The sequence below is a fragment of the Miniopterus schreibersii genome, assembly GCF_964146895.1.
Source record: "Miniopterus schreibersii genome assembly, chromosome: 9".
In the NCBI taxonomy this organism is placed as follows: domain Eukaryota; kingdom Metazoa; phylum Chordata; class Mammalia; order Chiroptera; family Miniopteridae; genus Miniopterus; species Miniopterus schreibersii.
This window is the reverse complement of record NC_138118.1, coordinates 27,442,938-27,469,873: the sequence shown is the minus strand read 5'-3', so window position 1 is coordinate 27,469,873 and position 26,936 is coordinate 27,442,938. Positions and strand designations below refer to the sequence as shown.

The window sequence follows — 26,936 nt, the reverse complement described above, 5'->3', positions numbered from 1 at the left end:
GGACAAATATTAGTAGGTCAAAAATGTGAATTTTGGCCCTAGCCAGTTTTCTCAGTGGTTAGAGCATCAGCCCATAGACTGGAGAGTCCTGGGTTCCATTCTGGCCAAGGGCACATACTTCTGTTGCAGGCTCAATCCCTGGTGTGTGCAGGAGGCAACCAATCAATGTATCTCTATCACATCAATGTTTCTCTCCCTCTCCCCTCTCCCCTCTCCCCTCTCCCCTCTCCCCTCTCCCCTCTCCCCTCTCCCCTCTCCCCTCTCCCCTCTCCCCTCTCCCCTCTCCCCTCCCCCTCCCTCTCTAAAATAAAATTAAAAGAGAAAAAAGCTAGCTTTTATGTTGTAGGAAACAAAAGCAATTGTTTTAAATAGTGAAGGCAATAGAAACCTCAGCCCTCCCAGAAATGATGATACAGTTCTTTATTTGTAGGGTGCTAACACTTTCCAAAGAGTTTTTCAGTTACTACAAGACTTAATATCCCATCCTTGTGCTACCTTTTCAGGGGTAACAGTTAGGCAATATGTCTGACATGTTTTAGAAAAACTAAAGAAAAACTAAAACAAAATAGTTTTAATAGATTAAAATATTTCAGCTCCTCATATGTGCACCATTCTCTGTTGTGCTCATAGGGCCTTTGTGGAGAACTGCACTGCCCTCTGCTGGGCATAGTTCTTACTTTGCAATCTTAAAATACTCTTTAGCTCTGCTATACAGTTGCCAAAAACTGATATTTTTATTTTTTTGTTGTTGTTAATATTTGCATCATAGCATGAGTAATACTTTATTCACTGGTACTTTCATGAACATTTACATCTAATACATTGAAGTGTTTAAGAAAAAAAGTGTTGCGTTTGAAGATTTAGATGTTTTTGAAATATCTAAGTATTTTTAAAACTTCTTTTGAAAGTTATAAATTTGATGGTATTTAATAAAATACAAATTCTTTCAAACTGTTGCTGAAGTAGAAGTTTTTTTATAGTATGTATTTTTACAATCAATAGGAAATAAACTTCAGTGCCTTCATATGGTTCCTTTATATTTTTCATATTAAAAGACTAGGATAAATAATGGACTATGTATTTTTTATTTAAAAAATGTACATACAGATATGCAAAAACCTCAGGTAGGTTTTTAAAGCTCATTTCTAAGTGATAACATCCATCTTTTCTCTAAACCAGAAGGTTAGTTTATAGTAATTTTTGTTTATATTATTTTTCTGTTGCAGGCCACGATAATCTGATATTTTGAGATTAAAAATATGTCAGACAAATTTTTTTTTTCACGCATAATCATTTACTTGTCTAGGTGTAGTCTGAGGCTGTTAAGAGCCATGAAAGACGAGGGCTTTGGCATGACCTCCAATCTAGCTTGGGCCCATCCACATGGTACTAATTCTGTCTTCTTCCTGGCAGGAGTTCAGACACATTTTTCTGAGTATTATTGATAATTCCCTGACTTTTCCTCCACAACTGGAAGGCTTTGAGGGTAGTGCCTTTGACCTCCAGATCAGCCATTTTTCAGTAGTCTTTGAAGTAAAATATTATAAGCTGGTTGTCCTGAGTGTAACAAAGATTCCAGGTCTAGTCTAGGGCCACAGAACTGCTGTGATTAAAGTGGACATGGTTTCCCAGGACCCTACCCACTTAGCCTCCTTCTCCATTTTTATGGTGACCCTTGACTTCTAGGACCCATGGGGCTTCATGAGGCACAATGTGAAAGTCAGAGCTAAATTATTCTCCACTTTACACTAGTCTCTCCTTCCACACAGCCACAAGAATGGTTTTTTAAAGTGGATACTATTTTATACTTCCCAGTAGCTTAAGAACCTTTGGTGCTATCCCACTGAACTTGATCCTTTAGGCAAAGTCTTTGGCCTTTGATGTTAAACCTCAACATCTGGCCTCAGCTTGCTTTTCCAGCCTCCTCTCCCACTTCCCTTCCAAGCACCTTGTGCTCCAACAGCTTGGATGGATGCTGCTATCTGAAATTTCTGTGCCTTGTTGCATGTTTCCTTTGCCTGGAAAGACCATACATCTCACCACCAGGAAGCAAAAAGCCCTTCCTATTCTTCACACTTCAACTCAAGCACTACCTCTGAGAAGTCCTCCTTGCCCCCAGTATTAGTCTGCTTAGTCTTCTATAACAAAGTACAATAGACTGTCTGGCTTAAATAGCAGTAATTTATTTTCTTACAATTCTGGAGGCTAGTAGTCTAAGATCAGGATGCCAGCATAGTTGGGTTTGGTGAGGAACCTCTCCTTGGTTTGCAGACGGCCGTGTCCTCAAATGGCCTTTCCTCAGGGTATGCACATGGGAAGAGAGACATCTCACTCTCTCTTCCTCTTCTTATAAGGCCACCAGTCCTATTAGATTAAGACCCCACCCTTATGACCTCATATAACTTGAATTACTTCCCTCGCATTTAGAGTTAGGGCTTCAACATAAGATTTTTTGGTAGGGATCACACTTTAATCCATAGCACACTTTTTCCCTGTTTTAACCCCCCTCCCCCCAAAGTAAGGGATCATTTTTCCCCTTAGAACTTTGTACACTTGTAGGAAGCCAGGAAATCAATACTCAGACCTGACTATTCATCACTTGGGTATCCTGCTGCTCTCAGCTTTTAGAAGCCATTCACATTCCTTTGCACAGAGCCACCTCCGTCTTCAAAGCTAACAACAGTGCTTAGAATCCTTTCTGCACCTCACATCTCTCTGCCTTCCTCTTCTCTTCTCAGCCAGAGAAAACTCATTGCTTTTTAAGGGCTCATGTGATTAGATTAGGCAAACCTAGATAATGTCCTTTTTGCCATGTAAAGTAACATAATTATGAAAGTAACACCAGGGAGTAAAGGTGATAGGGTTCATCTTAAAATTCTTCTTACCACAGGATTTTATGTACCTGGTTAGTACATTTTATGTACTACCACTTGAAATAAGTGGTAGTTTTCCCATCTTATATATGAGAAATGAAAGACTTAAGAAAGTCAAATAACCTACCAACGAAATGGTTTAAAAATGGCAGAGCTGGAGTTTTTATCCAAAGCTTGCCAAAACCTTATCACCACCACTTTTCTACATGCAGACCAGAAACTAGAGCCCAGGCTTACACACTAATGACCAGTGAATGTCAGATTGCACCAGGCTCTCTTCTCAAAAGTATGGCACTTTTATGATATACACATCTTTGTGGACAGTGGAGTCCTTTAACTGTGAGCTTCCCCCTTCTTTAATGTTCTTCAGTACACCAATGATTACAAGACTAGAGGAGAATTAAAGAGTAAGGATGCCTGACACTTACTGAATAAAAAGTACTACCTTCTGGGCACACTTTCAAGTAATATTTAGAGATAACAAATATTTATGCAATGTAAGTCATAAACCCAAGATTTTAAGAAGTTTATAGTCAATTATTTTATATTGAAAGCATAGTAATATCATTGGAACCATAGATCATTTATCATATACATAATAGAATTGTTCTCTTCTATCTCTGATAAATCCTTCCAATAAAACTGTTGCATTTTTATGAGAAAAGTATTTTTTGAATATAGCATACATCTGTTCAGACAATTTCTGATTGATGTAGAGCTGGCTGAAACTAAAAATTCCCCACCATAAATGGATTTATACCTATGTTGAATTCTATAACAGAGGCCCACACTTAACTCCATATATGTGTATCTCTGTTGTAAAAGGGTAGCTTTCAACCCTTATGGTTTGTAGCAGTGCCTTGACCATGCCCTTAAATCACTATGAGTACCAGCAGCATGTTAGAGCACTCCAGTTGCTACTACTTGCCTTGCAAAAATAATTTTTACAAATAGGGATACAAAAAAACACTTCTTTTTGGGGAGGCTGAGGGATAGTTTGACTGACTTCAGCTTGAAACTGTAAATATATGTGTGGGGTTTTTTGAGGCAGTGCTTTTGGTAAATTTTGGTACTGTCTTGGATTTAATGCAATAACTCTAAAGTTGTAAAATTGTGAGTATAAAGTTTTGATTTGTCATGCATGTTCATCTTTGTATGTGTATGCATTTAATGTGCTAAACTTTTTTGTATGATGAGCTTTTTAGCACAAATAATCCTCCTCCTCCAACACCTTAGAGCTTCCCAGTCTACCAGTCTTCCTTTGCATCTTTTAAAGTCATAAAAAAGGCTGATGTAAACTAAATTCTGAATCCGCCTTCTTTTCCCCCCCACATAACTTTTATTAATATCCTATGGAGAATTTTTCAAATATCTTCCAGATGACTTTAAAAGTTCTTAAAAAACATTTCTAAAAGTAAAATTTTCCAATTTAAATATGGAAGATTCAAATATAAAACACTGTTGTAAAGGATTTAAAACAATCTTTAAAACTAGATTAGTAGTAAATACCACAGATTTCCACAATGGATAGCTCTTAGCCCCTGGCCCACATTTTATAGGTTTCTTTCTTGCATAGTGGTTTGTAGCTGTACCTTTTATTGTATACATGAAGTTTCAGTATAAGGGATTTGGAAGGTATGTAGTCATTCCAACTGCTTCAGTGATCACAACTTCAGCTGAAAGAAGTATTCCACCTTTCTTGAGTCACATTCCTGCCAAGTGCTCTGTTACTGTAGGTCATCTGTCCGAGTGAGGATGCAGATGAGCCTTATCATATATCTGTGACTTTAAAAACTGTAATTAATCAATCATAGGTTTTTCCCTACTCAGAAAACTGATAATTGAGCACATTATAACTTTTTAAGCTACTTCTTTTTCCTCATCACTGCTGCTATTGGTGTAGTGTTTTAACCTGAATTTTACTTGCTTAGGAAAACAGATTTATCAGAATATGACTCTTCCAATAATAGCCAGGACAAATAATAAGAAAAAGTATACAGGTGGCTCTTATGTCATTGGTTAATAGGCCTTTTTATATATAACTCTTTCATAGTATATATGAAATAGTCTTAAATATAATTTATTTAACCATGCTACAGTTTGTTATAGTTCATGCTTTAGAAATCAACAGGCTTTATTTTACTTACTTGTTTACTATTTATCTTGTAATTTCAAAAATCAAACTCTCCTTATTTTGTGGTATACATGTTATACAGCTCTAGAAGCCCAGTATTCATCACATATCCTTGTAACATTATTACTTCTTTAGTCAATCACTTTGCTGATTAGGACCTCTTTATTTATATTAAGAACTAATTTCCCACCCCACCTCTTTCCCCTCAGGAAGGTATGATTTTAAACTTGATCCAAAGGCAGTGTGATAGTTTTATGGTTAATTATATTGTTTTTGTTAACCAAAGAACAAGACAACATCCTGTAATAGAATAGTATGCTCCTTTCCACTAGATGGGAGTATGAGATAACCAGATATAAAAGTCTTTAATCAGAATATACAAACTCTTCAGCAAATTCTTGCCAAATAAACATTTCTGACTAGTATGCGTTCAAGGAAAGTAGTTTGCCTCCCTACCCTTTATATTTCTGCATCTCTTTCTCTGTCTTTCTCTGTTTCAGTCTCTCACTTTCTAGAACTGTACAGTAAGATCTAATATCTTCAGTTTGTAGACCTTACCTCAAGAAATCTCAGAACATAAAAATCTGTAATTATGTAATAATTTGTTATTTGGTGAAGAGATTAAGAGTTTTTGTTTGTTTCTTCTAACTTTCTGATGTAGAAAAATCCAATTATTTATATTAAATCCAGGAAACTTATTAAATTCTTATTGATGCTAATACACTGCATTTTATATGATTACTCATAGCATCTATGAATAACAGTAGTTTAGTTTCTGATGATACCTTATAACTTAGATTTCTTCAATACCCACAGGACAATATGAATGAAGTAGTGATAGCAAAGTTGTTTTCTTGCTTCAGATCCTAAAATGAATGTACTAACTGTGATGTATGCCGAGTGTAGGTTTTTCCCACCCAGAAACCCTTTCTAAAATTATTTCAAGTTCTCTACTATATCTAAAATTAATAAACAAAATGTAATCAGAAAAGATGTTGAAATATTTTATTGAATGCTTTTTTTGCATTTAATGAGAAGCAAACATTTACTTTATTAGTTTCTGCTATTATCCTTGTTTTCTTTCCTTCTGTTTTAGGCTTTTTTTGCATTTTCCTAAATTCTTAAATTGAACACTTAGCTTATTAAATCTTTTTTTCCTTCTAATTTGAGCATTTAAGCTATAAATTTCCTCCTAAGCATCCCTTTATATGTGTTCTACAAGTTTGAAGAAGTAAATTTTGTTTTCTTTTCTCTGAAAACATTTTTGTTTTAATTTCTATTGTGATGTTTCAACATTGAGTTTTTTAGTTATTTTTTTAATAAGAAATTTCTAGTTGCCTTTTTTGTTGACTTTTAAGATAATTGCATTCTGTTCAGACACTGTGGTTGATGATCAGTCCTTGGGCATTTCTTGAGACTTGCTCTATGGCATAGTTGTGTTCAGTTTTGCCCAGTGTTGCAAATTCCCAGATAAAGAATGTGTATTCTCTAGTCACTGGATACGGTATTTTTTATGCTTCTTTTAGATAAAGCTTATTGTCTTATTCAAATCTTTATTTCTAATTTTTTTAGTTTCCCTATAATGATGGGTTTATCCATTTGTTTTTTTATGGTTCTGTTATTTTCACTTATATATTTTGTAGTTAGGTTATTAGGCTATATTAAGTTTAGAACTGTTACATCATAGAGGTGTTTTTATTTTTATTTATTTATTTATTTATTTATTTATTTATTTATTTATTTAAAAATATATCTTTATTGATTTCAGAGAGAGGAAAGGAGAGAGAGAGAGAGAGAGACAGAAACATCAATGATAAGAGAGTCATTGATCAAGCCCGTAACCGGGCATGTGCCCTGACCAGGAATCGAACCCCAATCGCCGGGGTGGCCTGGATCCTAGGTCGATGCTCAACTGCTGAGCCACGCCCGGCCGGGCCATAGAGATGTTTTTAAACTTTTGTCACTATGTAATGAATTAATACTCATTAAAGGAAAAATTAGCCCTGGCCAGTGTGGCTCAGTTGGCTGAGTTGTCCCATCCACTGAAAGGTTGCCAGTTTGATTCCCAGTCAGGGAAGGTGCCTGGGTTGCCAGTTCCACCGCTGTAGGGGCATGCAGGAGGCAAGCAATCGGTGTTTCTCTCTTAGCTCTTACATGAATGTCTCTCTCTTCCTTCCTGTCTCTCTAAAAATCTATTTTTTAAAAAAATATTAAAAAGGAAAAAGCATTGTATAAATGCACCACAGCTTTTTCATACACTCATCTACTTGATGGGCACTTGGGCTGTTTCCAGATCTTAGCTATTATAATTAGTGCTGCTATGAACATAGGGGTACATATATATTCTTTCTGATTGGTGTTTCAGGATTTTTAAGATATATTCCTAGAAGTGGGATCACTGGGTCAAATGGCATTTCCTTTTTAATTTTTTGAAGAACCTCATACTGTTTTCCATAGTGGCTACACCAGTCTGCATTCCACCAGCAGTTTACAGAATAGAACACTATGCAGCTGTAAAAATGAAGGATCTCTTACCCTTTGAGACAGCATAGATGGACCTGGAGAATATCATGCTGAGCGAAATAAGCCAGTTGGAAAAAGACAAATATCACATGATCTTACTTACATGTGGAATATAAAGAACAAAATAAATTGACGAACAAGACAGGACCACAGAGATGGAAGCGTGAAATGAACTGACAGATCTCAGTGGGAAGGTGGGAAGGAGGGTAGGAAGAGATTAACCAAAGAACTTATATGCATATATGCATAGCCCATGGACACAGACAATAGACAGGTGAAGGCCTGTGGGGTGGTGTGGGAGATAGGTGGATGGGGACAGAGGGGGGAAATGGGGGACATCTGTAATACTCTCAACAAAATAAATTTAAAAATAAGTAAATAAAATAAAAATGAAAAAGCATTAAAGTCAATTTATATGATATTAATATAGGTATCTAACTTAATTTTTGCTGGTATTTGCCTGTATTATTTTTTTGCATCTTTATACTTTCATTCTTTCTGTGTCCTTAAATTTTAACTGTCTTTTACAATAACATATAGTTGGATTTTGTTCTATTATCCAGTGAATGCCGTTGGCTTTTAACTGGAGAATCAAGTCCATTTATTGTGACTATTGACATATTTGGATTATATATCAACGATCTTAATTATTGCTTTCTACATGTCCTAATCTCCTGTTTCTTTTTTCTCTTTCTTATTTGCCTTCTGTTTGACTAATTGCATTTTATATATTCATTCCATTTTCTCTGTTAGTTTAGAAACTATAAACAATATTTCTCTCTTTAGTTATCTAGATATTTTTAATATGCATACTTAACATCTAATGTTAATTTATTTCTTTAATATTTTCCTGACAATGTGAGAATATTAGAATATTTCTTAAAACTCTCAGATTCCCCCTGATTTATATGCTATTGTTGCCTTGGATTTTTGGTTTTTTTTAACACCATAGCCTCTCTACTTCCAGTTTCCTCTGTCACAATTTTCAGATTCTGCCCTTCTGCCAGACTCCTTACTGAGTCCTCACCTTTTTCCTCGCTCTTCCCCCTGGAAGTAAAGGTGACCTGTTCAACTCATAATGCATATGTATTATTTCCTGGCTCTTGAGTTTATATTTTTTACCAGGCTACAATTTTTAACACTAGATCTATATATCCTACAATCTACTTGAGATCTTTACCCAGTCTCATAGACATTTCAAAATTAACAATAATTCAGTTTTGTGAGTCCTTTCATCAACCTTTCCCCCCATACCTCAGATTTGTTCTTTTGCATTTATTATCTTAATAAATTACATTTGTTCTACCAACATACTCATTCCAGAAACCTGTATTCATTTTATGATCTCATCATTTTTTGACAAACTGGGTCTTCCTTCACCATCAGCATATCTAAATTAACATCAAAGTTTAGTCATTTTTACATTCAAGGAGATCTTAAATTTGTTCTTTGATATACATCTCCACTAAAATACTCTAGTCTAAGCTATAACACATCTTACCTGGGCCACAATAAATTCAATACACTTGTGAAGTAGCAGTAGAATCCCTGTTACTTTGAATCATGCGACTGCAAATGATGCCCCATTGACATGTTAATTGTTCTCCCTACTTCCAATTATGTGTATCCCTCATCTCTCCGTAGGGTGGGCATTACAATTTTTGAAAATGATAGATCTAATCATGTAACTTCATTACCTAAAAGCCTATAATGCCTCCTGACTGCTCTTATAATGAAGGCCAGATTCATTAAGGTGTCCTATAGGTCCCTGCATAATCTCATGGCTGCCTCCCATTCTTGTCACTGCCCATTTCTTACTTCACTGTCAGCCTTCTCTGATTATAGAACCTAAAGGAACAATCTCTTCCTAATTTAGGACCACCACAAATACTCTTTCTACCAGAATGTTTGGAGGCTATTTTTCTCCTTTTTCTCCCTTCCCAAATATACACACACATACCCAATTCACAACTATATTTCCCACATCCTTCAGATCTCAACTTGTCACTTTTTTATTGAGTAATGTTCTTAAGGTCTTTCCTCATCATTTCCAAGTCAAAACCCTCTCAAGGCGTCCTATACTTTTCTTTCCTATCACAATTGCAATTATTGCGGGGGGCGGGGGGGGGGTATTTGTTTATGTCTATCTCCCCATTAGGTGGGAAGTTCTAGAATGTCAGAGGCTGGCCCTGTTTTTGTCACCATTATGTCCCAGTGACACATACATTGCCTAGTACATGGACACTCATGTATGTTGCGTGAATGAATGAGTGATTATGTACTAGACCAGATTGGGGGAGCTGGCGGCATACTTAACTATAAGAAGAGCAGAAACTTTCATTCATTTCTTTTTATACATAATGGAGCACATGGTATGTGATCACTTAGTGTTTGAAGAAATAAAAGAAGGGGGCAGAAAAAGGAGGAAATAAATGGAAAATTTGAAAGGAGAGGAAAGGGGACAAAAAAGATATACCTAAATCTAGAATTATAGTCCTTGATGAAAAAAGTTACATCAATCTCCCTATCTCTCACTTTAAAGAAAAACTTGAGTAATGGTTATGAAATGTAATTATACAAAAAGAAAGAAAGAAAGAAAGAAAGAAAGAAAGAAAGAAAGAAAGAAAGAAAGAAAGAAAGAAAGAAAGAAAGAAAGAAAGAGAAGAAGGAAGGAAGGAAGGAAGGAAGGAAGGAAGGAAGGAAGGAAGGAAGGAAGGAAGGAAGGAAGGAAGGAAGGAAGGAAGGAAGGAAGGAAGGAAGGAAGGAAGGAAGGAAGGAAGGAAGGAAGGAAGGAAGGAAGGAAGGAAGGAAGGAAGGAAGGAAAGGGAAGGAAGGAAGGAAGGAAGGAAAGGGAAGGAAGGAAAGGGAAGGAAGGAGGGAAGGAGGGAGGGAGGGAGGGAGGAGGAAGGAAGGAAGGAAGGAAGGAAGGAAGGAAGGAAGGAAGGAAGGGCCCTTTTGCTTTGATAGCTTCCTGCTGGATTGATTGATTGATTGATTGATTGATTGATGAGAACAAAAAATACCAGATGGTGTTATTCTCAGAATGGCCCCTTGAGCATGTAATTTTTAAATTGAAACCTAACTTTTTTAAAGTCTTTTAAAGTGAAGGTACACTTTTATGTTTCCTTACTTAAATTTATGGATAGTTACTTAGTATTCCCCCAACAAAAAAGATTTTCCTTTGAATACTATTAAATGGAATATGTGTAAGAGTATTTTATGAATTATAAATGTATGCAAAAAACTATTATTGATTATGTGTAATTAATCATTGACTACTTTTCTCCAAAATTATAGAAAAATATGCCGTAACTGCAAGTGTGGTGAAGAAGAACATGATGTCCTGTTGAGCAATGAAGAGGATCGAAAAGTGGGGAAACTTTTTGAAGACACCAAGTATACCACCCTGATTGCAAAGCTAAAATCAGATGGAATTCCCATGTATAAACGCAATGTTATGATATTGACCAATCCAGTTGCTGCCAAGAAGAATGTCTGCATCAATACGGTTACCTATGAATGGGCTCCTCCTGTTCAGAATCAGGCATTGGTAAATACTAAGTGGGAGGGGAATTCTCTTTATTAAAGTTCCTGAACTACTGATTCAGGGCAGTTCCTTTAGTGACCTAATCAGCTTTAGGAATTATTTTTCTGGGGTCCCATTACTTTGATTTTCAACTCTTATTACAGTCTTTAGAAAGTAAGATTAGATGCCTTATAGAATTTTTCTATCAAATATGTTAATCTCTTTGAGGGAATGGTCTGAAATTCTTAACAATTAGGTGAAAAACATGTTTTGTACAAATCTAGTGACTCTTCTAGCTTACTCTTGAGAATTTCTGTTAAAATGGTAAATAATATCTAAAGAATAAAATTTCTGTCATTATTTAGAACTCCAAACATGTTCAATACTATACTTTACTATGTAAGGCAAAAAAAAATGTATTTTGTGTGATGCTCCTGTTATAACTAGATGAGCATGTGGAAGTCTTTTAAGAATGTTAATTAAATAATTAGAGTGAATCTTATGATGATATTTTTTATAATGAAAATGCAGCTGATCCATAGGCCATTCTAAACATGCTGCCTAAAAATTTGTGTTCTCTTATAATTGTACATTTGTATATTTAGCATAAGTAAACATTAGTAACCCAAATCTTTTTATAAACTGAAAATTCTTTAATTTTTTTGGAGAAAAATGTGTTTATTTTTATTGAACTAAATCTATTTGGTGTACCATTTTTGAGTATGTTAGTATTTCAATATATGTGATGAAGATAATTTGTTGGTAATAGATAAAACCAACGTCTGCATTAAGTAAAATAATATTGCCTGCCTAATGGCCAAGGCATCTCCCAGTTAATACTGGTCTCCTTGTGGTTCAGGCCAGGCAGTACATGCAGATGCTGCCCAAGGAAAAGCAGCCAGTGGCAGGTTCAGAGGGGGCGCAGTACCGGAAGAAGCAGCTGGCAAAGCAGCTTCCTGCACATGACCAGGACCCTTCAAAGTGCCATGAGTTGTCTCCCAAAGAGGTGAAGGAGATGGAGCAGTTTGTGAAGAAATACAAGAGTGAGGCTCTGGGAGTAGGAGATGTCAAACTTCCCCGTGAGATGGACGCTCAAGACTCCAACAGAATGTACATCCCTGGCGGAGGCAGAAGCACCATGGCAGTGGTGGGGACCATGGAGGATAAATCGCCTGAGCACAAAAGAACGCAGTATGTGAGTAGAGTGGTCATGCCATTGGCCATTTGGTGTGTATATGCTGATTTTAGAGAATCGTCATGTTTGAAACCTAAGGCCAAGTTTTCTAACTACTTGTTGCCAGGGATAATTGTGAGTTTTAGGTAAACACAGTAGCTCGCATTGGTGCCATGCTGGAATACAGCAAACCAATCTAGAATCTGTTTCTAAACATAATTTTGGTGTTAATTGTTTATCTCTTCCCATAAATAAGAATAATATATGATTAGCTTAATTCAGTTTTGCTTGTGACATCACACTTAAAATTCAAACTTAATTTTATGCAGATATATGTTCAATCATACTTTTTAAAATCTCTCTTAAAGAGGGACATTGAAGTCTTTTTTATGACTTGAAGTTATGACTTGAAGAAAATTATGACACAGATAAAAAAAATGAGAAGTAAACTTAATGTAATATATTTCTCATAGATTCTATTAGCACATCAGCCAATAAGGCTTAGTCTTGCAGAAAAAATTCTTTTTAGAAAGTACTAATAAAGTAATTACTTTAAAGTAAAATGATTACTCTAAATTTAGGTGAAATTTTCTTTTTTGCTCATTCCCTCCACCCCCCCAACATCCCCCTGGTGGGGGGGGAGGGGCAGAATGGAGGTGGAAGGGGAAGTAGAGGGGATAAATGGTGATGGAAAAATAAAATAAAGTAAAATTTAGGTGAAAATTACTATTAGCCTCTTTCCATAAGTGACTTTAATTCAGGACACAATACTCTGTTACACACAGGGTGCAATAATTAGGTTTGAACAGCCTGGAGAAAGCCAAGGATTCTGTTTCACCTTATTGTCTACATGGACAAATTACAACTTCAGTAGAAATTATTTCTCTTGAAAGTTGTTTTTCTGAATTTTTACTAAAGCTGATGATGAGAAATGCCAGTCTTATGATGATCAGATTTTTTTGGATGGATTCCCTTTCAGTCCTGCTACTGCTGCAAACTGAGTATGAAGGAAGGTGACCCAGCCATCTATGCTGAAAGGGCTGGCTACGATAAACTGTGGCACCCAGCTTGTTTTGTCTGCAGTACCTGCCATGAACTCCTGGTTGACATGATTTATTTCTGGAAGAATGGGAAGCTATACTGTGGGAGACATTATTGCGACAGTGAGAAACCTCGATGTGCTGGCTGTGATGAGGTATGTTCTCTAAGGCCACCTGCATGCAGGCTCATTTTTGTACCCCCATATGGTCTCCTTACCATCCTTAGGCTACCCTTAGTGAGAAGGCAACATAAATTAGCCAAGCATCAGTTGCTTTATTTACATCCAAAGAAGTTGGATGAAAAAAACTTAGTTTTAGTCATTCTGCGTGCTGTGTTAATTGTGTTGACTAAGAAAAGATTGTCCAGAAACATAAAAAATTGATTTGGACTAAAGTAAACAATAACCTAAAATCAAGCTTTCGGTTATTTTTAGACAAGAAAGTAGGTTGATACACTTATGGATCTAAATCCCTTATTGTCTAAAGAGCCTAGCTTTGTTATTTGTAGCAAAACTACATGATTCATCTTATTTTTATACTCTTCCCAGTTGATATTTAGCAATGAGTATACCCAGGCAGAAAACCAAAATTGGCATCTGAAACACTTCTGCTGCTTTGACTGTGACAACATCCTAGCTGGGGAAATATATGTGATGGTCAATGACAAGCCCGTGTGCAAGCCTTGCTATGTGAAGAACCATGCTGTGGTAAGACACATTCTAGGGATACAGTTGCTTCAACCTGCTTTATCACTTGACTTTATGCCTTTATTTAAGCCTCTTAGAATTGAGAAATAGAAAGTACTACTTTAAAATAGGAAATTTAATTCCTACTATAAGGTGTTAAAATCCAGATAATTCAAAGCAATGCATGGGTTGGCTGTGGGCCACCTCAAGACTTCTACCTATGTAGTTTAAACTGTGGATTATAAATGCTACTCGAGACAAATATAATCTCACTTATATGTGGAATCTAAAGAACATAATAAGCTGATGAACAAAATAGATTCAGTGACATAGAAGCATGGAACAGACTGACGAATCTCAGAGGGAAGGTGGGGGTGGGAGGGTGGGGAGAGATTAACCAAAGAATTTATATGCATATATGCATAACCCATGGACACAGACAACAGTGTGGTGAAGGCCGGGGGTGGGGAGTGGGTACAGGGTGGAAGGGGTTAATGAGGAAAAAAGGGGACATCTGTAATATTTTCAACAATAAAGAAAAATTTAAAAAATAAATAAATAAATGCTACTTGATAATCAAATCCCCATTTTAAAACAAGTTTCTTAATGAGAATGAGATTAATTGATTCTGATCATACAGATCAGATTCCATTTAAATTAAGATGTTTAGGGGCCGTTCATATTCTTTAGCTCTTTTTTAGTGTTTATGATTTCTATTTATGTTACTAGACCATCCACTAGGGCTTGTTTTTTCTGCTTGGAGGCTGTACAGTACCTATTTTTTTACATGCTCATGGAATTGATTTAATATAACAAAATTTGACCTGCAATTTTTGTTTGGATTTGGTAAATCTAAATGATTTACTATTTACCATCGGATTGGACTAAATAAATCTAAATTATTTATTTGCACAGACCAAACACTCAAATATTTAATGTGAGAGTATATTTTTTTCCTTGGATATACCCTACTTACACAGAGCTGCTATTGCATGATGACTAAGAGATAATTTAGATAATTTAGTAAATTTAAAAGGTTGACCACATGTGGTAAATCTTATAAGCCAGGGGATATTATAAGAATAGACATTTACTTTCTATGCAGAAAAATATGTACTAAAGATCCTCCTGAGCTATCAAATAGAAGAAACTCCTGGCTAAGAAATAAAATGACATATTTATATAGTTCTAGGAGTATGATACTATGAAAATATGTAACAAGTTTGATGTCAATGCCAATTTTCAGTCCTTGCCCATTGTCCCCAGATATAATTAGTTATTTCTATCAACTCTGCCTCATCAGTATATCTCAGATCCTCACGTTTACAGCTACTCTACTTCAGACCTTTATTTTTTGTTATTTGGATTATTGCAGTGGCCTCAAATTTGGTTTCCCCATGTTCACTCTTGATCTTATTCAAAGCCACCTTCCATAATGATGGAAGGTAGTCTTTCAAAATGCAAATCTGTTCCTTAAGCATTTGCTTAATAGATGCACCAGTCTCTCCTTGCCTATCTAGCTGCTTCTACTAGTTATCCAGCCCAAATCATATATTTCCACAAGTTACCTGTATTTTTTATATACTGTTCTTTGTCTTCTGCTCATACTTATTCCTTTGTCTGATATACCCTCCTATTCCTGTTTTACCTGACTATGCTGACACTTACCTCCAGAATCAGTTTAGGCTTAACATTTTTCAGAACACTTTTCCTGATTCATTACTCCAAGTTCCATCCCTTTCTCTCTGACTAGGCTGGATGCCTCTCTGTTCCCAAGGGTTCCTGTATGTGTGCTTGCCCACATGTAATTGTTAATATCACTCACTTCTCTCCTCCACTAGACTGTAAGCAGCTGGAAGATAGAGCTTGCCTTTTTATTTCTATATCCTCAATGTCTGTACCTAGGAAACATTTGAGTGAGTAGCTTGTGCTCTGAGATTTATCATTTGTTTTGAGGTCAACATGGACCCTCCTTATATCTAGGGAAAAGATGCTGAATCACCATGAGGCCTAATACATAATTTAGCCAAAAAAATGCTTCTCTGAATATTGTTGCAACAATTTCTCTACAGAAGAGGGATATCTTAATGTGTATTTTATTGCAGGGTGTGTGACTTTGGTCTCAAGGACTAGAATACAAACTCCATGAGGGCAGGGGTTTTTGTCTGCTTTGTTTTCTATTTCCAACACTAGAACACAGTAGATACTCAATAAATACTTCTTGAATAAATCTTTAAATAGATGAAGCTGCTTTATATTTAACTGTTACAGTGTCTCTCCATTACATTGTATCAATTCAATGGGAAGGATTATAATCACCAATATGATTTTTTAAAGAGATGATCTCTAAATTATTTCATTTTATAATATGGTATGATTTCTTTTAAAGGTTTACTTTTCCGTAAGATATACATATTGTCCTTTCCCTAATATCAAAATGAACATATCATCCCCTAAACAAATTCCAGCTGGTGGCAAAGAAAGCATGCAACATGCTAAATGATGTAAAATCTTGAAGAAGGTTATCTAGTTTAGGGGATTGACCTACTTAGATCTTTTAATTTTTTTATAAAAAGGAGAGAGATACAAATTATGTTTAACCTGAAGACAAGAACTCAGCTCAAAACAGGGCATTTCTGAGGGAAAAAACCTAACCTAGAAGGAAGATAATGGGAAATGTGCTGAGTTTATCTCTGCATGGTCTCTGAAATTCCAGTATCAAATGGCCATCCCCAGAATTCACACCTACAAGATTTCACAGGGCCCTGCTGCCAGAGCACTTATTACAAGTGTCATTAGCTATTTCACATTGTGTACACAAATAAGACAGGAACTAGGAGGGCTTGACGGAAGTAAGAGCTCTGAAATATTTGAGGTTTAAGAACACAGGAAGCACATTATCTCCCTGCAGGGTTCTGGAGTCCCCAAACCCTCAGTGAGGGCTGGGCTGCTTCCAGGTTTATGAAGAATTAGGGATCAGTACGTTTTACCTAGGATTATGTGTCAGACCTTGGGATGAATAGCAATCAAATTATTAATAAAACTAAATTTTATGAAACCATAAACCCTAAGTTTATTGCATTCATTAGTTATGTTTTAACCTAAGTAATTTCTTTCATTTTATGTATAGTTGAACAGTAATTATCTCTTATAAATTACAGATTAAAGTATGTGTTTTAAAAGATTATAAAAGATCCACAGATATTACAGGCTGAGATAAAGAAGGTAGTTCATGGTCTAAAAGCAACAGAATAAAAAATTGAGTGTGAAGTGCTTCTATTTTACATAAACAAGTTTAAAAATATTGAAAAATTAATATAAAATATAGAAAACTACAAAGGAACATTCTAAATGAATTATAAAGCTATAAAAATGAATATATAAAAAAGCAATTGCTTGCATGGTGCACCTATAAAATACGAACATATTTGTAATTAAAGCACTCATTTTTGTTACATTCAGGAATTATCTATTGATTATGCAAAGAGATCCTCCCCCTTCTAAGGGAAGACTTGGGTAGAAATAATGTGTGATTTAAGCAGCTACGATCTCTGTAATTAAAAGTCATGGACCTCTAAAGAATATGGAAAGTATATTACAGGCCTGAAATGGGTATTTCTAACAAGATCTCACTTCATGACCTAAACCAGTTTGCCCAGTAAGGAGCAGCCACATTTTGAGGTCTTTTCAAGCAAGGAGGCTCAGGCTGAATAACCCTCCTCAATCCACTCACCCCTCATCTCTCAGTAATTTCTGATAATCACGTTAAGAGACCAAGAGTGCTGAAGTTAGTACTTTTGTGTAATACTGGACAATCATGTTGGCTTTGTCACTTATTATAAAATATTTAAAGCAAAAACTTTATATAGCCACACTCATTCAGAACATGTATAAACAAGGCATATGAATTAACTAGTGTTTTGGAGGTCTCAACTGTGCATTTGCTTCCTGGTATAAAGAAGGTTACTCATATATTTTCCTTATATACATATTCAGCTAAAGAAGAATATTATTCTTATGTTATTTTTGTTTATGGGTGTAGATGTGTGGATGTCATATATATATGTATATTTGTATATAACATATACACTGAATGGTATAGGGGATTTAAGTATTAACATTCTACAATATTAGATTATACACAAATTATGATTTATGACAGAATAGAAGCCAATTAACTATGTTATATTTTTAGTGCAAACTAATTATTCTGAACCACTGTCAGTATTATTATTTAAGTCCTTAATTACTTTGAACATGATTTTCATTTACTACTGTCTAGAAATTAGTGGTGTTAATAATCTTGTGTCATAGGTAAGACAGATAAAATTACCACTCCAAAGCTTAAGTGAGTGAGGAAAAGTCTTTTTGGAGCAGTTTTAGGTTTACAATAAAATTGAAAGGAAGATAAGAGATTTCCCATATTCCCATTATCCTCACATATGTATAGCCTTGCCCATTATCAATATCTCTCACCAGGCCTGGTGGGCGTGGCTCAGCAGTTGAGCATCAACCTAGGATCCAGGAGGTCACGGTTCAATTCCTGGGAAGTCAGGGCACATGTCCAGGTTGTGTGTTTGATCTGCAGTCAGGGGTGTGCAGGAGGCATCCGATCAATGACTCTCTCTCAACATTGATGTTTCTATCTCTCTCTCTCCCCCTCTCCTCTCACCAGAATAGTACATTTTTTACCAAGGATGAGTCTATATTGACACATCATAATCACCCAAAGCCCATAGTTTACCTTAGGGTTCATTCTTGGTGTATATCCTTTGGGTTTGGACAATGTATAGAATGGACAAATTATTTATACATAAATATATGTAATATGTATATACACATACACACATCATTATGCTGTCATATAGAGTATTTTCACTGCCGTAGAAGTCTTCTGTGCTCTTCCTATTTATCTCTTTATCTCTCCCACCTCCCCAACACATACCCCACCCCTGTCAACCACTGATCTTTTTATTGTATCCGTAGTTTTGCCTTTGCTAGAATATCATAGTTGGAATCATACAGTATGTAGCCTTTTCATATGGGCTTCTTTCACTTAGTAATTTGCATTTAAATTTCCTCCATGTCTTTTTATGCCTTGGTAGCTCATTTCTTTCTAGCACTGAATAATATTTTATTGTCTGGATATACCACCATTTTTTTATCCATTCACCTAATGAAGGAAATCTTGATTGCTTCTAAGTTTTGGCAATTATGAATAAGGCAACATCCAGGTGCTGGATTTTGAGTGGACATAAGTTATCAACTTCTTTGGGTAAATACCAAAGAACATGATTATTGGATTGTGTGATAAAAGTATTTTTAATTTTGTAACAACAGTCTTATTTTGCCAAACAGTCTTATTTTGCACTTCCACCAGCAATCGACAGAGTTTCTATTGCTCCACATCCTCCCTAGAGTTTGGTGTTGTAGGAAAAATCATCAACTTTTTTGTAATTACTAATGTGCAGTCTAATAGAATATGCTGGAACCACATGCACTGCTTTGGAACTCCCTATCAAGCGGGGTGGAGGGTATCAATGAGGGAAAAAGGGGGACAACTGTAATACTTTCAACAATAAAGATAAATTAAAAAAAAAAAAAACTCGCCTGGCTGGGCGTGGCTCAGCAGTTGAGCATCGACCTAGGATCCAGGTGATCAGGGTTCGATTCCTGGTCAGGGCACATGCCCGGGTTGCGGGCTCGATCAATGACTCTCTCATCATTGATGTTTCCATCTCTCTCTCCCTCTCCTTTCCTCTCTCTGAAATCAATAAAGATATATTTAAAAAAACAAAAAAACAAAAAACAAAAAACTTTCTGCCTTGTATAAAACAATAGGGATATTTTAGAAGCATCAAATCACCTATTTGGCCTTTACCTGTTATTTCTCACAGTACTCAGCATATAGACCCCATTAACAGTTGTTGACTAAAAAAATTGCTTGAAAGGTCAATCTCATTCTCTTCTTATTTGTATCATTAACTTAACAGGTATGTCAAGGATGCCACAATGCCATTGATCCCGAAGTGCAGCGGGTGACCTATAACAACTTCAGCTGGCATGCCTCCACAGAGTGCTTTCTGTGCTCCTGCTGCAGCAAGTGTCTCATTGGGCAGAAGTTCATGCCAGTAGAAGGAATGGTTTTCTGTTCAGTGGAATGTAAGAAGATGATGTATTAAGAGGAGAGCACCAAGCAGTATTGAGCCATAGCTATCCAAAGTGGTCTGCATTTCTACTGTAAAATGCAATTTGGAAAAATAAATGGAAAAAAAGAAACTATAAAGGAAACCAGAAGATGTTAAGTATCTTTCTTTGCTGTTTTTCCCTCACCATTTTTATCATCTCAACATTTAAAACTTGCTTTGAGCTTTTGATTTTAAAATGGAAAAGAATGTTATTTTTCTTTAGCTTTCCAGATGTAAAATCTTTGAGTTGGAAGCTTGGGTTTAATTAATCTTTATATCTCTATCCCCCTTGTGCCAAATAGTATATCTGAAACACTTAAAAGTTAGTGTGCTGAATGGAGACATGAGCATTTCTAGTTCTATATTCTTGTTTTCCTTTAGTATAAACTGAAAAAGAAATTAAACTTACCCTAATGCCAAAGCTCTGCATTTATTACCTCATTATATTCACTGAACTTTCTAGCAATGCACAGTGAATTCTTTTGACAGACTAAATAGAAATGCAACATAGTATGGAGAGCTGTTATCACTTTAATGCTGATGCTTTCACTATTTCCTAATTTAGGTAGAGGTGGCTTCATTGCATTTCACTTTAAAAAAAAAAAATTTCCCTACCTCTCAGTATTCTCTTTTTAAGCTGGTGACCTCCATATGTGGCCTTGAATATTTTATTGTCACATGTGGCATCCACACTTTTACTTTAGATGCTTTTTGGCTTGGATTTAAAATCCATGCCACTCATTTATATTATGTTTTCAATCCAAAGAATATGTATACTTTTTGTATCTGAGAAACTATAATTTTTACTGATTGCACTTGCCTGCCATGATTTGGATATATTTTTGTATGGTTTTTATTCTTTTCTAATGGATGCTGTCCTGTGATGCTTCTAAGCTTGTTCATGGGGATATCGAATGTCTTCTTGACCCATATGCTTCCTTCCTTAGGTATTCCTAATGTTTATTTTTCCTTGTATACTTACATACACTATGCATTATGAAAATTTAATAAAATTAATGATATGTATATTATTCAAAATAAAATTTCTTTCACTTTAATAATTGTACCTTTATTTTTCATATCCTTTTTTTATCTTTGTTTTTGAAAATATTACAGATATCCCCTTTTTTTCCCCTATTGACCCCCTCCACCCCAGTCCCACTCCCAACCCAGGCCTTCCCCTGACTGTCCATGGGCTATGCATATATATATAGAAGTTCTTTGGTTAATCTCTTCCCAACCTTCTCCCTCCTGCTCCCTCTGAAATACATCAGTCTTGCATGCTTCAGTGTCTCTGGATCCGTTTTGTTCATCAGTTTATTTTATTAGATTTCACATATAAGTGAGATCATGTGATACTTCTCTTTCTCTGACTGGCTTATTTTGCTTAGCATAATACTCTCCAGGTCCCTCCATGCTGTCTCAAATGGTAATAGATCCTTCTTTTTGTTTGCTTTTTTTACAGTCACATAGTATTCCATTGTGTAAATGTACCACTGCCCACTCATCTACTGATGGGCACTTGGGCTATTTCCAGACTTTAGATATTGTAAATAATGCTGCTATGACCGTAGGGGTGCATATATTCTTTCTGATTGGAGTTTTAGGCTTCTTAGGATATATTCCTAGAAGTGGGATCACTGGGTCACATGGCAGTTCCAGTTTTAATTTTTTGAGGAAACTCCACACTGTTTTCCATAGTGGTTGTACCAGTCTGCATTCCCACCAGCAGTGTACCAGGGTTCCCTTTTCTGCACATCCTTGACAGCACTTATTTGTTGATTTACTGATGGTAGCCATTTGGGCAGGTGTGAGGAGGTACCTCATTGTCGTTCTAATTTGCATCTCTGATGATTAGTGACATTGAGCATTTTTTTCTTATGTCTCTTGGCCATTCGTATGTCCTTTTTAGAGACGTGTCTATTCAGGTCCCCTGCCCAGTTTTTAATTGGGTTGTTGGTCTTCCATTTGTACAGTTGTATGAGTACTTTATATATTTTGGAAATTAACCCCTTATCATATGTATCATCGGTAAACCCCGTTGTATGGGGTTCCCTTTTCAATTTGCTGCTGGTTTCTTAGGCTGTGCAGCAGCTTTTTAGTTTGATATATTCCCATTGTTTATTTTTTCCTTTGTTTCTCTCGCCCTAGGCAATGTATCTGTGAAAGTTCTGCTACATAAGATGTCTGATATTTTGCTGCCTACATTTTCTTCTAGGATTTTTATGGTTTCACAACTTACATTTAAGTCTTTTATCCATTTTGAGTTTATTCTTGTGTATGGTGTAAGTTGGTGGTCTAATTTCATTTTTTTGCACGTACTTGTCCAATTTTCACAACACCATTTATTGAAGAGACTGTCATTACTCCATTGTATGCTTTGCCTCCATTGTCAAATATTAATTGAGCATAATGGCTTGAGTTGATTTCTGGGTACTCTGTTCTGTTTCATTGATCTATATGCCCATTCCTTTGTCAGTACCAGGCTGTTTTGATTACAGTGGCTTTGTAGTATAACTTTATATCCTGTATTGTGATCCCTTCAACTTTCTTCTTCTTTCTTAAGATTGCTGCAGCAGGGTCTTTTTTGGTTCTATATGAATTTTTGGAGTATCTGTTCTGGATCTGTGAAATATGCCGTTAGTATTTTAATAGGGATTGCATTGAATCTCTAGATTGCTTTGGGTAGTATGGCCATTTTAATGATGTTAATTCTATCAATCCATGAACACATATATTCTTCCACTAGTTTATGTCTTCTCCTGTCACTTTTTTAACATCCTGTAGTTTTCTGAATATAGGTCTTTTTCCTCCTTGGCTAACTTTATTTCTAAGTATCTTAATTTTTTTGTTGCAATGGTAAATTGGATTTTTTAAAAATTTTTTTTTTTTAGTTTCTCTTTCTGAAAGGTTATTATTAGTATATCAAAATGCCATTTATTTCTGGGTATTTATTATGTATCCTGCTACATTGCCAAATTCATTTATTAAATCTAGTAGTTTTTTGGTGGCATCCTTAGGGTTTTCTATGTACAATATCATGTCATCTGCAAATAATGACTTTTACTTCCTTCTTTCCAACTTGGATACCTTTTATTTTTTTCTACATGTTGTCTGATTGCTGTGGCTAAGACTTCTAGTACTATGTTGAATAAGAGTGGTGAAAGTGGACATCCCTGTCTTGTTCCTGTTAGTAGGGGGAATGCTTTTAATTTTGGCCAACTGGGTATGTTGGCTGTAGATTTGTCATATACGGCATTTATTATGTTGAGGCATGATTCCTATATTCCCACATTGCTGAGAGTTTTTTTCAAAAATGGGTGCTGGATTTTGTTGAATGCTTTTTCTGCATCTATTGATATGATCATGTGATTTTTGTCTTTTGATTTGTTTATGTGATGTATCACATGTATTGATTTGTGAATATTGTACCAGCCTTGCATCCCTGGAATGAGTCCCACTTAATCATGTTGTATGATCTTTTAATATATTGCTAGATCCAATTTGCTAATATTTTCTTGAGGATTTTAGCATCTATGTTCATTAGGGATATTGGCCTGCAATTCTTTTTATTTGTTGTGTCTTTATCTGGTTTTGGGAGTAGGATAATGCTGGCCTTGCAAAAACAGCTTGGAAGTGTTCCTTCCTCTTGTATTTTTTGGAATAGTTTGAGGAGGATAGGTGTTAGTTCTTTGAATATTTGGTAAAACTTCCCTGTGAAGCCCTGTGAACTGGGGCTTTTGTTTGCTGGGAGTTTTTATATTACTGCTTCAACTTCATCAGCTGTTATTGGCCCATTCAGTTGCCCTGATTCTTCCTCACTCAGCTTTGGAAGATTGTACTTTTCTAGGAATTTTCCCATTTAATCCAGGTTGTCCAATTTGTTGATTATAATTGTTTGTAATACTTCCTTACAATCCCTTGTATTTCTGTTGTCAGTTGTTACTTCATTGGCGTTTGTTTCTGATTTTATTTATTTGGATCCTCTCTTTTTGTTTCTTGATGAGTCTGGCTAATGGTTCATCAAGCTTGTTTATCTTTTCAAAGAATCAGCTCTTGGATTTATTGACCTTTTGTATTGTTTTTTTAGTCATCATGTCATTTATTTCCTCTCTGATATTTATTAGTTCCTTTCTTCTACTTACTCTGTGCTGTTCTTGTTGTTCTTTTTCTAATTCTTTTAGTTGTAGTGTTAGATGGTTTATGAGAGTTTTTTCTTGTTTCTTGAGGTAGGCCTGTAATGCTATGAAATTCCTTCTCAGGACTGCTTTTGCTGTGTCCCATAGATTTTTGGTTGTTGTGTGTTCATTTTCATTTGTTTCCAGGAAGTTTTGATTTTATTGGTAACCCACTCATTGTTTAATAACACACTATTTAGTCCCCATGTGTTTGAATGTTTTTGAGTTTTTATTGTGGTTAATATCTAGTTTTATGCCATTGTGTTCTGAGAAGATGCTTGATATGATTTTACTCTTTTTGAACTTGTAGAGGTATCTGAGGCTTCAGAGAGCTGATCCAGCCCCTTTCCTGTTGGGGGAGGTGCTCCTAGCCTGCAGGAGAGGTAGATGTACTCCACCCCTCCTTTCCCAGTACTGGCTTTCTGAATTCAGTGTGCTCAAGTCAGCCTCTCCAGAATGCAGACACAAAGCCCAGCTTTTGCTAGTCTGTCTCCCCAATATAAGCCTTCCCAGCGGGTGGTGTGGGGTGCCATCCAGGCATCCAAAAATTCAAAACATAATAAAACAAGCAGAAAACCTGTCAAAGTCAGCCCCAGGCAAGTCTCTCACACTGCTGATTTCAGTAAAGCTGGGGCCAAGATTCCCCGCTTCCCTCAAGGTCCCAGCTCTCTTCAGTGCAGGTCAAAAATGCTCTGCAAGCAGCTCCAGTCTCTCTCTGGTGGCAGGAGGGCCCTCTTCCCCTTCCCCATGCCACACAGTTTAGTTGCTTTCTGTGGCTCTGTTCCGTGCCTTCAGGGAAAGAAGAGGGTCCTTTTAGGTCAGCATCCTAGGCCCCTTTCTATTCTGGAGCCACACACCAGGCACAGCCTTTCAAGCAGTCAGAGCTAGGGGTGAATCTCTCTTGCCAGGGCTGCAGACATTAGGTGCATTCTTTCATTGGGAAGGTATGGACCCCGCCTCCCAGGCAGACTGTTCCCCTGGATCCCTCTGCCTGGTGCTGCAAGGGCTCTCCTTTACATCTTTACCACTCAGAGTTTGAGGTCCCTGGGTTTGGATGTCAGTTCACATTCCCAAGGGGACGGAGCTTTGTAGCCACTGTCTCTCTGGTCTCTCAGCCGAGCACCGGCTCCAGGGGGAGCTCCCCGCTTTTCACAACTCCCCCTCTCTGACCAGTCTCTACATTGTTTCTTCAGCCCTTCTTACACAAAATATGTCCAATCAGTTATACTTTTGTTTTTTCAAGCTGACTGCTCAGTATTTTAGCTATAAATCTGGTCAGTGGCTGGGAGCAAGGGCACTCAGCCTCTTATCAGAGTGAAGCCATCTTTGCTCCTTCTCATATCCTTTATTGGAGAACAAAAATATCCTTCTGCAATTAAGCATTTGTTACAGCAGGGGGCGCTGTCTCCAATGATTAAAAATTACCCAAACAAAGGCTGCTTCTGACAAGACAGAACAGAAACTAATCTTTTCATTGTAATAAATGGATAAGTTTTATGAAACTTTAAAGTAAATCAAAGCATTTAAGTTGTTAGTTTTCAAGTCATGTGGGAGATTTCTTTTAGAAAAAAGGGAAAATATCTTCTCTTGAGGTGAAGGTTGGGAAAACTATCTTCTGTTGAAACTCTAACAAGGATTACTCATATTCAAATTGCAACTCTTTTTGATTTTCTAAGAATTTTTTTCATGGCAACCTATTGTGAAAAGGAAGCAAATGTGGAATAGTAGTAGATTCATTCTTCTTCATATTAGCAAATCATGAGATTTTTTCCCCCCTCAGTGTTTTCTGTCATAATGGGAGTAGCAACTTCCTCTGACAAATACCCAGAATAATTCAATTTTGATTTCTTTTTCAGTTTCTGTTTGTTTGATTGTGCTTAAATTCACGCCCCGCCCCCAAAGACATGGCTAAATGGGAATAAATTGAAACAATTCCCCTATATACTAGCATGGCCACTCTTCATATGTCTGCCTGCCTAGCCTCCACTCTTCTGGGTCTGAGGCAGAATCAGACTGGTTGGGGAATGTAAAGGGCCAAGAAATTTGACCAAAGCCATAATTCACTACCAAAGATGCTAATTGCATGTATATTAGAAATTTCCTAGAACAATAAACTACTTTGCCTGAGAGATACAGAACCACTAGGTTTGAATCTTTATCCTGATTTTTGTTTAGTTTGGCCTTATAAGAGAATGAACTATATGAAAGTTTTCAAAGATTTCTGCCATTTTAAATTGTTAATCACGTAAAAAATTCTTTCAAATACATTGTCCTGTGAACACTAGACAAGAGAATGAGATGATTAATAGATTAGTGAAATCCTTCTCTTGCAGTGAGGAAAAGATAGGGATGTAATAAAAGTTTTTATCTAGATTCAGGCATTTTTTTCAAAGAAAGATAGTGAAGAATAACCTATTGTTCTACTTATTTCCTATTGGTCAATAAATGAAAGTCTCTATCATCCAAATCCCATTTAGTTCTATTTTTCAGAGATATAACTTATCATTTTTGCACTCAATATATAGCAGGCATTTAACAACTATATTTGTGCAGTTAGCAGTATAGAGACCCTCACTTCGAAAGGGACTAGATTGGAAGGGAGAGAATACCAGAA

The 26,936-nt window shown here is 36.2% G+C and overlaps 1 protein-coding gene across 1 annotated transcript in view; it reads left to right on the top strand.

Moving 5' to 3' along the window:
* TES (testin LIM domain protein) overlaps positions 1-20,734 on the top strand; it is a 43,498-nt gene extending 22,764 nt beyond the window's left edge. The window contains exons 3-7 of the mRNA XM_081147567.1: positions 10,828-11,080; positions 11,916-12,251; positions 13,210-13,425; positions 13,819-13,977; positions 19,950-20,734. Coding sequence (XP_081003693.1) covers positions 10,828-11,080; positions 11,916-12,251; positions 13,210-13,425; positions 13,819-13,977; positions 19,950-20,138 — 1,153 coding nt within the window. The 3' untranslated portion in view covers positions 20,139-20,734. The remainder of the gene's footprint in view (positions 1-10,827; positions 11,081-11,915; positions 12,252-13,209; positions 13,426-13,818; positions 13,978-19,949) is intronic.
* Positions 20,735-26,936: the final 6,202 nt, after the last annotated feature.